Source organism: Juglans regia, chromosome 3 (assembly GCF_001411555.2).
Source record: "Juglans regia cultivar Chandler chromosome 3, Walnut 2.0, whole genome shotgun sequence".
Lineage (NCBI taxonomy): Eukaryota > Viridiplantae > Streptophyta > Magnoliopsida > Fagales > Juglandaceae > Juglans > Juglans regia.
Window position 1 is genome coordinate 7,839,283 of NC_049903.1, and position 11,631 is coordinate 7,850,913.

The 11,631-nt window shown below is 34.7% G+C and overlaps 1 protein-coding gene across 2 annotated transcripts; it reads right to left on the reverse strand.

The window, feature by feature from the left end:
• Positions 1-1,894: 1,894 nt before the first annotated feature.
• Positions 1,895-10,950, reverse strand: LOC109003501 (cysteine-rich receptor-like protein kinase 10). 2 transcript variants are annotated; one of them, XM_018981651.2, is made up of 7 exons: positions 9,855-10,950; positions 3,884-4,012; positions 3,499-3,620; positions 3,162-3,372; positions 2,827-3,064; positions 2,480-2,630; positions 1,895-2,369 (listed from the first exon to the last, which is right to left on the reverse strand). In XM_018981651.2, exons 1-7 carry the CDS (start codon positions 10,675-10,677, stop codon positions 2,058-2,060), a joined length of 1,986 nt encoding a protein of 661 aa, XP_018837196.1. In that variant the 5' UTR covers positions 10,678-10,950; the 3' UTR covers positions 1,895-2,057. The 2 variants fall into 2 exon arrangements, with proteins under 2 accessions (XP_018837196.1, XP_035544321.1); XM_035688428.1 differs by lacking the exon at positions 9,855-10,950 and having other exon boundaries at positions 3,499-3,732; positions 3,884-3,985.
• Between the last annotated feature and the right edge of the window lie 681 nt (positions 10,951-11,631).

Here is an 11,631-nt window from a genome sequence, read left to right on the forward strand (position 1 = left end):
TCACTAAAAAAAATAATTTATTTTAACATTCTTTAAAGGTATGATTCACTTTTTTTATAAAGATTTATGTTAATTTACTCTTAACGTTTCAACCTCAAAGTATCAATATTTGATAATAGAGACGAACAATTAAAATTAATACTAGATACAAATTTTAAATAGATAAGACTTGTGCATGTTCTTTATAAAAAAAAAAAAAAGTGTGTTTACTATAAAAAAAAAAAAATTAACATTTTTTAAATATTAGATTCACTTTTTATAAAATATTTGGACAGAAATTATCTATTTGAAATTGTACAAATTATCTCTCAAGAATTAATGTATTTATGGCCGATATCGGCGTGATTGAGGATTATATCGTCATAAACAATGCACTTGTACGATAACGTTTCTTTTTTCCTTTTTTTTTTTTCTATCGATAAGGTTGGTTTTGGGTATTGCATGATGAGAGAGCATTTCATTTGTTTCCAAGAATACAAAAAATCTATTTTTAAAAAAAACAAAAAAAAAATAAAAGAATACGAAAAATCGGTACACCTTTGCTGAAATTCTGAAATAAAATAATTAATACGAGTGATGAGTACTGGTGCTCTCAGTACCATAAAATATTTTGGAAAATGATTAACCCACAACCAAAGTGCACGATTAGAGAAAGATGAATGAGAAAAGTATATGACTTTAGTATTTCAAGCCCCGAAGTGCACGATGTTGAAAATTCCAAGCAGCCATGTGAAAATCCTAAGCACCGTCAGCCTACTGTAGACAAGGTCTACACGTTTTATGTCGTGCGTGTAAGGACGATATTTTCTAAGCGAACTTTCTAAGATACAGGGCACTAACTCCATATTTGAATTTGGGGTGGGAGCTCAGACTTTGACCGAATCGAAAAATTTAAAGTTTGGAAACGAAATCGGAATTGGAAGAGTGAAAAATAATCGGTGTTTGACAAGGCTTCGACTCCTATAAATATTTAATATTTTATCTAAATTTAAATAAGGTAAAGTAGCTAGACAGTCAGGACCGTGTTTGTAAATGAATGGCCCATGTTCAAGCCCTCGGAAGACAAATTTTCATTACAAATATTTTAGTTTTAATGTCGTTTTGATTATTGGAAAAGGAGACAAATCACGGGAGGATAAATACGAGAAACCGACTAAAAGGAGAGGAAAAAATACAATAAAAATTGGCACGTTAAAACCATGTCGTTTTATAGGTGGTTTGGCTCCTCTAGTGTCTGGGTGTTGCAGAAATAAATTTTAAAATTAATTTATACGTTAATATCATTTGAAAGGCTAAATTAATAAAAAGCGATGAATTGAATTATATAATTTTATATTCTAGAAATATAGATATGGAATTAAAATGGACCTAACATGGACCAGACAGCATCTCTGCATGCCAGAGGCTCTCTATAAGAGGTATAATTGGTCTTTTTTATTTTGTTTTTTTATATGCGTTTTTTAATACTTTTAAATATTTTTTTAAAAAATAAAAAAATATAATATTAATAAAAAATACTTTTTTAATCATTACATAAAAAGAAAAATAAAAAATTTCAACAACAATACTGAGTGGTAAAAACCAATGATGAGAGTATATTTTTTTAAAAAGATTACAAAAAAAATAAAGTACTACAGCCACCACTAAGAGATACATAAAAGGCTGTTAATTATTAGGTAATTTCAGAATATGAGCAACTCTGTAGTCTCATCCTATTGTATTCTCAGGCTTTGACGGGGATCAATATCTTGATCAGCGCGTGGTGTCTTTCTTGTGCTAATGCTATGAAAATATCTTTTTCGTTGGAAGAGAAAATGATATGTGATTTTGACTTGGTAATTCTTTGTATGTTGGTTGGATTTAGGTTCTTGGTGCAAGCACATCAGACGAATCATAGCTATTGAATCAAGAGTCAGTCAGAGAAGACTAAAACCTTAAAGCATCAAATGAATCTCACACACACACACACACACACACACATATATATATATATATATATATAATAGCAAGTGAAATTTGCACAAAAACACGTACACCGTGGCCACACCCACAAAACACTACCTAGGATCTAACTCTGTAATCGAAACCTCGTACTGACTCACCGGCTTGCAATCAGTGTCCAGTTTCATTGATGTGGTTAATGGAAACCCATTTTGCATAAAACTTGCTGGTTGTGTGGGCAAAGGGAGAGCAATGGAATTGCTATTAAGCATGAGAACAACTGTAGCCATGTCTAGTCTGTCGGCAACATTTGCTTGAACACACAGCAATCCAATGTGAATACATCGTATCATTTCGCTCAGTGGACCACTCCTCAATGTGAGATCTATGAGATTCGCAGCTGTCCCCTCTCTCCAGTTTTTCCAAGCCTGAAGATATACATTAATTCACGCATACATGTCAAAGAAAATAGTGTAGAATATTGTTGATTTTCATTTTAACAAAGAATAGGGGTCTAATAATTTATGTATACACTCACATAGCTTAGAAGGTACTCTCTATTCTCCCCTTCACGGAAAGATGTAATTTTTTGACCACTTACAATCTCCAACATCAACACACCAAAACTAAAGACATCTGACTTGATCGAGAATTGTCCAAGCATTGCATACTCTGGTGCCATATATCCACTGCATATCAATATTAATAAACTCAACTTCAATTTGAAGGCAGTAGAGCTTTGATTATTATTTTCAATTGATTTGATTTCCATCTCTTTATATGCCTAGCTTTCTTGATGCAAATAATCAACATAAATCAATCATATAGAAAATGAAAAATTGTATTTATTAGCTCTACCCTATTTGGATGTGTTTATATACTTACTAGGTCCCCACAATTCTGTTTGTATTGCCTTCAGTTTGATCCAGTACACACATCCTTGCCATGCCAAAATCTGAAATCTTAGGATTCATTTCTATATCTAATAGAACGTTAGCAGCTTTGAGATCACGATGAATAATCCGAAGCCGAGAATCCTCATGAAGGTATAAAAGCCCTCGAGCAATGCCTTTTATAATTTTATATCGACTCTCCCAATCTAGATTTGCACTCTTCTTGGGATCTACATATGCATGAAATAAATATTTAACATTTATGATCTTTTAAGGAAATGAATGAAATTATCTTTATCGCAATGTAAACATAGAATGCAATGGTACCAAATATATGGTGATCAAGGCTTCTGTTTGTCACGAACTCATACACAAGAAGACGTTCATTCCCTTCCAAGCAAAATCCAAGGAGCCTAACTAAATTCCGGTGTTGGAGCTTGGCCACTAATACAACCTCATTCTTAAATTCCAAATCTCCTTGTCCAGAGTTTTTCGATAGTCTTTTTACTGCTATCTCTTGTCCATTCGAAAGCTTACCCTGAATATGTGGGAGAATAAGGCACAATAAAACAATTCGAATCAATTTTCAGGAACAAAATACATTGGTTTGACAAATTCTAAAAGATTCTTGATAATACTTTTCATTGTCATATTGTTTTCATACCTTATAAACGGGCCCAAATCCTCCTCTTCCAAGCTTATTTGCATCAGAAAAGTCGGCTGTGGCAGCTCTAATAACGTCGAAATCAAATTGAAGGGATTCCACGTTTCCCATTTCATCCATGGCTTCAGAAAAGGAACCGCCGGGTTGATACATACTCGAAAGATTTATTAATTTGCTCCATATGAAAGCATACAACAAGGTATGGCATCTAATTTGATTTGTGGGTTCGTATCTCTAGTAACCATTTATAAGATTTAAAAAAAAAAAAAAAATTATTTATCTTCTAGCTAGCGCTCAGTGTTACCGAAGTGCAAAAAGAAAGTCACGAATTTTCATAATTAACTGTTATATATAACGAGGAATACATGAACCATGTTGTACTTACTTTCAAAATTATCTTTGCGCTTCCTCAATCTTAAAAATAAATAAATAATACTGATGACCAGTATGATACCAACAAGAGTGGGCACAACAATGACGACGACAGTTCGAGTTGTGTTGTTTCTCTTAGTTCCTGCAAAAACCAAAAGCATCGTTGTCTTAGAAGGCAAGCCAACTACAAATTAACTTGAAACTGTCAAATTTGTCTCACAAATCACAACTTATCACGTACAACATAAAGAGTAAGGAGAGCACCTACGCCGACCCAATAAAAATAATTATGATTTCATCTATGTGGGATATATGAGGATTATAAATTTATTATACCTTTTATGGGAGGAGGTGGGATAGGTTATTGAAAGATAAATTTCTTGTACCTCTTTTCATCAGCTTAAATACTTATCTCATTTGCATTTTTTTTCCATCAAGAAAACAAAATCTGAACACTTAGTTTTCACCCAAAGGTGAAGTTCTTGAACTATCAAAGGATTCTCAATCTCTCGGCAGTTCCAACTTAGGCAATTCATGACTATTTCAACTTATCCTGATTAAGGCACAACTCAGGATAGAACCCTGGTTGAAGTCTTTTAACCATAGGACAGATTAGATTAGAGCTCATCGTCTAACCCCTAGTTTCCTCCCCTCCTTACAAGCATATGTATCAACATAATCAAAAACAACTGCTTCCCTAGCTCTTCTCTTCCAGGAAGATTTCTTTGGGAGACCAGCATTACTATTATTAGAAATTTCCACATAGGAATTAACATGTTTCATCTCAGGACAACTTATCAATTGACAATATCATAGTAGCAAACAGGCTTATATCTGACAATATCATAGTAGCTTTTGAGGCCCTCCATACTATGAAGTGCAAGATGACAGGGAAGGAGGGTTTCATGGCATTGAAACTCGATATGAGCAAGGCCTATGATAGAATAGAATGGAGTTTTCTGAGAGCTGTCATGCTCAAGCTGGGTTTCTGTAATAAATGGGTGGAACTTGTAATGCAGTGTGTTGACACAGTCACTTATGAACTTCTGATGAATGGCATACCCCAAGAACCCATCCATCCAACAAGAGGACTAAGACAAGGTGACCCAATATCACCTTATCTCTTTATCCTGTGTGCTGAGGCACTTAGCAACTTAATTACTCAAGCTGAAGCCAAGAGCCTGATCCATGGTGTACCAATAGCTAAAGGGAAAATCAGTGTTTCACACTTATTTTTTGCTGATGACAGCCTACTTTTTTGCAAGGCAAATGCCTTTGAATGGAGCAGGGTACTCAACCTACTGAAAACCTATGAGTTAGCCTCGGGACAAAGGCTTAACCTTGAGAAAACTTCAATCATGTTTAGCAAGAATACCAGTCAGGCAGCTCAGAGGCACATCATTTCCATGGCGGGTATGAGGTCAGCCACATCATATGAAAAATATCTTGGACTGCCTTCTGTGGTAGGAAGAGGTCGATATAGTTCTTTCAAGAGCATTTTAGACAATGTTAGAAACAGAACTAGCTTCCACAGAGTCAAGACTCTCTCCCAGGCAGGAAAAGAAATCTATATCAAAGCTGTCCTACAAGCCCTCCCCACCTATACTATGAGCGTGTTCAAGCTACCTGTCTCACTCCTAAAGGACATAAATGGAATAATCCACAATTTTTGGTGGGGACAGCAAGATAAAGAAAACAGAATACACTGGGTTTCTTGGAAGAGAATGGGACAACCAAAGTCAGTAGGAGGGTTGGGTTTCAGGGACTTGGAAGTATTCAACAAAGCACTGCTTGCTAAACAGTGTTGGAGATTAATCCAACAACCCGAGACTCTAGCAGCCAAAGTAGTGAAAGCCAAATATTATCCAAACTCCAGTTTCCAGCAGGCTAAACTCGGCTCCAAACCATCATTCATCTGGAGAAGCTTCCTCTCAGCCAGACCTCTTGTTGAAGCAGGGGCATATTGGAGGATTGGTAATGGCAAGGATACACTTATATGGGGGGACAGATGGATTGCACATGAGACACCTAGCAAGAGCATTAGTCCTATCAAAATGCTGGACAGCAAAGCAACTGTTTCAAACCTGATCAACTCTGAATCAAAGCAATGGCATGCTGACTTGGTAAAAGAAATATTTGTCCCGAGAGAAGCTGACACTATTTTAAAAACCCCAATTAGCAGTCTAAATTCCAGTGACAAAATCATTTGGCTAGGATCTAAGAATGGCTCCTTCTCTGTAAGTAGTGCGTACCATTTAGAAAATAAAAGGATCATCTCAGAAAAGTCCCAAGCCTCGAGTAGTAATTTGTTTACAGATGTATGGAGACTACTGTGGCAGCTTAAAATCTCACCTGGAGATAAGGTTTTTCTATGGAGAGCTTGTCTAGAATCCCTCCCCACACAACTTAACCTTTTCAAGAGAAAGATTGTGCAGCATCCATTTTGCCCCATTTGCAAGCAAGAAGAGGAAAGCACAGTGCATGCAATCTGGAGGTGTGAAGCTGCTAAGGACGTATGGAGTGCATGCTCAAAAAGGCTACAAAAAAGTTATTTACCTCAAGAATCAATGCTACAACTTTTGGAGGTCATGACAAAAAGTATGCCGCCACAAGTGATTCAAGAATTTGCAGTGGTAGCAAAACAGATATGGTGGAGGAGAAATTCTGTCATCTTCAAGGAAACCTTTACACACCCCTCAACCATAATCAGGGAGACTCGACACACTCTAGAACTACTAAATGAGGAACCTCCAAGAACAGATTTCAGAATTGTTCATGGACATACCTCCACTAACTCATGGCAGGCTCCTCCGTTGAACTGGATCAAGCTGAACTGGGATGGGGCAACAGATAAGGCAAAAGGTATTATTGGGGTAGGCGTGGTGGCCAGAGACAATGCAGGCCATATCCTCTCCACATTGAGAACTAGCAAACATCTTTTTCCTGATCCTCTACTGGCTGAGGCTTACGGGGCGCTGCAAGCAGTGAATTTTGGAATCGAGCTTGGCTGCACACATATCATACTCGAAGGAGACTCTCTTGAAGTTGTAAGGGCTCTCAATACTGAGAATGAAGGATGGAGTAGCGCTAGTATGTTCATGAATGAAACTAAAGTGTTACTTCAAAAGCTTGCTAAGTGGGAGGTTTCTCATGTTAGGAGAAATGGCAATACTATAGCTCACTTGCTAGCAAAAAACTCTCTTTCATTTCCTGACCACACTGTAATTTCGGAGGAAATCCCAACATGTATTTCTCCCTTGTTTTAATGAAATGAAGATGAGATCTTGGTTTCAAAAAAAAAAAAAAAAATTGAAATTCCTTAGATTTAGCAGTTGAGACCACCCAATCAGCTTTGGTTCCCACATTATCCTCATTTCCAAAATTATTCAGAATATCCACAGTTTCCGTATTCTCATTAATAAAACCATGTCCATCTACAGCTGTAATTTTAGCAAATTCATGAAAAGAATTAAGGAAAGAGGAGTCCTTGATACTATCTCTCTTTTGAAATCTGAAAATTCCATCATTTACTTCCATAAAATCAGAGGAATTAGTGATTGAATTACTAGGATTATCCTTCGAAATCTCCTTAGTCTGTGCCACAAAATCTGCACTTTGATTTCCTTCCCCTTCCTTAGTTGCATTGTTGTCATCACTGTCGAAGTTTGGTGATTGTCGGTGAACTGAAGATCTTCCTCCCCGGTACTTTCATGCTCCAAAGAGAAAGGAGTTCATGGGCTATGCTAGAAGCCAAGGACCATATTGCTGAGTAGAGGCACCATTTCTTTTGGATCAGTTCTAAGAAAAGGACACTCCTTATCCTTTTGTTTCACCACTCCACACCGAAAACAAAAATTCTACAATCTTTCATATTTGAAGCCAGACTTTGTTTCCACCTATACTTAGCATTGTGCCCCGAAGCAGAGGCTTTGTCAAGTCTACATCCGCACGAATTCGAGGGTACTTTCCCTATCCCAAGCCTTCCTTGTCGACATCCACTTCATGCACTACCCCAATTCTCCAGCCAATTTGCATCCCAATCTCCTAAGGGATATCCTTTATGGCCATACCACCATCAAAAGCATGGAGCGCTAGAAGAGCGTCAAGGAACCATGGCCTGCCATGCAAAACTTTGTCCTTATCAGATTGCTCTTGAAAATCTATGATAAAACGACTATCACCAACTTCTTTGAATGCCACCCATCCATCCAACTTCCAAACTTTGGACATAGTAGCCTTAAAAGCTTCTCTGTTGAAACCTTTATCTAAGATAAGTAACGCCATCAAACAATGTTTCCCTCTAACAGTATCATTTGTTATCTGCATCACTTCATTTACACTTTCCGTGAGATGGAAACCCTCCCATCTCCTTTAAAGATCATCCCCCTCCATTGCTATGCACGAGACTCAGACTAGGCTGAGAAAATAATCGAACTACCACCTTACTCTCTCAACCGAGAAGAGAAGGACCAGCTTAAAAAATATGTGAAGCCACTTGGCAGTCTTGGTTTTTAGGCAGAAGGGAATTAATAAATGAATGTTTATATCATGATTCTACTTTTTTTCTTTTTTTTTTTTATACCTGCATTATCAATTTATCAGGTAGTTCATCACTCATAATTGCGACCCGACAAGCTAGGCATGACTTCCACGTTTGTACCAAACTCTCCTATATTTTAAAGAATTTTTACTTATTTTTCTGAGCATAAATAAATGAGCTTTTAATGTAAATACTGATAGTGGCCTTTTATTTATGGGCTTCTTTTTAATTAGCTAGGAAAGAGTGATAGTGTGATACACGGTCTTCCTTTCTTAATGAGCAGGCTACACAATTTTCTCTGCACACTATATTTTTTAAAAAAATTTAAATTTTTAATTTTTTTTTAAATTTTTTTTGAGTTTATTCTTTTTAAACTAATTCAATTCTTCTATTCATTATTCATATCTTAAATATTTGATAAAAGAAAAAAATAATAAAAATTAAAAAAAATATATAGTGTATAGAGATTATGTAAATAGTAAAAAATTGTATAGATTTTTTCAAAATGATAATGATATATTTATTACTTTATACTACTCATTTAGCATATTTGAAAATTTTCTTTTTTATATGATTTTTTTAACATTCTTAATCATTAAAAAAAATATACAACTTAAATAATACTTCCTTAACTATTAAAAAACAAAAATTAAAATTAAAATTAAATTAAAAATAAAAAAATAATAATAAATAAGTGAGAGAGAAGGTAGCGAGTCTATTATTATCTTTACAAACTTATAAAGATATTCACAAAATTAAAATCACAAGTGTTATAATTTTATACCATAAAAATAACTTTATAATGAATTTATCGTACCAGATTAAGTCATTTTTAGGTCTTGTTTATTTTCACAGATGAGATAAGATTAATTAAAATAAAAATTAAAAATTGAATAAAATATTGTTAAAATATATTTTTGTTTTAAAATTTGAAAAAATAGAATAATTTATTTTATTTTATATGAAAATTTAAGAAAGTTATAATAATTAGATAAAATGAAATAAAAAATTTTATAAAAGAAAATAATTTATACACAATATTTTTTATAATATTTTACACAATTATATTTTTAAAAAAATATATTTTTATAAAACATCTTATAAAAATAATATTATTTTATAAAATTATTTTTATTTTATAATATCTTGTGTAATGTGTTGTCTTATATCATAGTTAACGAGTCCTAAGTTTAGTTTTGTTGCAAGTTTATCTAATAATAATAAAAAGAAAAATTCTAAACATAAGCCTCACACCCTGCACATCCATTTAAAAAAATGTAATTTTATTTTTTTATCCTCATATTTCATATTGAATTTAATATGAAATATGAGGATAAAAAAATAAAATCACATGTTTTTAAATAGGTGTGCAGGGTGTGAGGTTTCTATGTAGCACAACTCTAATTGGAAAATGAAAAGCAGCCAGTCGGGTTCTCCACTTTACCCTTTGATCCAGCTGCTAAGCCCGGAGATGGAGGCCATGGCGTAGGAGGGGGCGCCGTAGATGCATCCTTGTAAAATGGGTACAATTCGTACCTAATATTACAACTAGGAAGCAGAACCCTTCCCCCTCGCTTCCCATCACAACATATCGGAAGACGGTTGATAGCTATCCTGAGACACAGGTTGCAATCGCCGCTAGACAGGTCCGGCGTGCACTGTACAAGGCTGTACAGATCTTGAAACTCGAGAAATTTCGTTCGATTGGTTCCAAATTTTTTGACACCGATTGGAAAGTTCGACACCCGACTCGCCAAGTCAGTCATCGTCATGCTTACCAGTGGGTTAAATCGGTCCCGCTCCGTGATGTTCCCATTGTCCTGCGTGTTCAACATAGAAATCCTAGGCCTTACGGCCATGGTGGAGAAGATAGACTCGTTGGAATAGTGAATCATGCACTCGTCGTACCAAATAACCGCAAGCTTTTCCTTGGAACACTTAGTGGCGAGCTCTTTAGTCGCGGCAGCCACGCATGCTTGGCACTTTTGGGAATTGACATCGCCGCGGCAGAGGAAAAGGCCGTATAGGATGTCGGAGGTGTTCTGGCCGGAGGTAGTGTTGTAGAATTCGATGTTGCGGGTGACGTTGGAGGAGAGGGAAGAAAGGAGGGATTTGAGACTGGAATTGTAGGGGCTATTTTGGGAGAAGGTACGGTTTTCACAGACCTGGTAGAGGGGAGGTGGGTCGGCGGCATGAGTGGTCAGGCTGAGGGAGCCAAGCAGGAGAAGTAACACGACGGGAAGAAAGAAAGGATTGAAGGAAAGCATTTTGATGAAAGAATCTCTTCCACTTGAAATTGTGCAAGATTTGCAGAACTAATTGTGCAATCAACCAGGAAACAGAATGATATAGGGAAAGAAAAAAGCTAGAGCCAAGCCTGGACTTGAGAGTGCTGGAAACGGACGAGATTTGCCATCGGGGAAGGGGTTTGTTGACCAAGTCAACCACGCTGGTGAAGGATCAATAAGAAGAACATCCTTGATCCTCGTGGGATAGGAAATAAGATATCGTTGATCGGTGGAGGGGAATTGAAGAGGAAACTGTTGAGTACACATTTCTCATTATATATATATATATATATATATATATATATATATATATATATTCTCTGAACTTAAAACTTTTCATAAAAATATATTAATTACAAAATATTTTTTAATTTTAAATTTACTTTTTTTCGTTACCTAATCATTACAATTTCACTTTAAATAAAAAATAATTAAATTCATAACTTTTTATATCACATACTATTTACATGATATAATTTAATTTAAATCTTACCAATCAAAATATGTAATGTGAATAGAGTGTAGTGAATAGGCCTATAAATAGTATAACTTTTCAACGAAAACATAAAAATAATATAATTTTTTTAAATTTTAAAATAAAATTATATTTAACAATATTTTAATTTTATAATATTTTTATTCAATTTTTTCTATTTTTATTTTCAAAACCCATATCTTAATATGAAAAATTTTATTATTATTCACAAATTTTTTATAATTATTCACAACATTTCCATCGCATTTCATTATCTAACCACGCCTTAAGTTATAAAATGACCTCTCTCTAGACTGTTAATATCATTTCATTATCTCTCTCATAAAGTGTACGAACATGTTAATATCATTCACAAAATATTATTAAATTAAAATATTATTATAATATAATTTTTAAAAATTTTAAAAATATTGTATTATTTTTTATATTTTATTTAA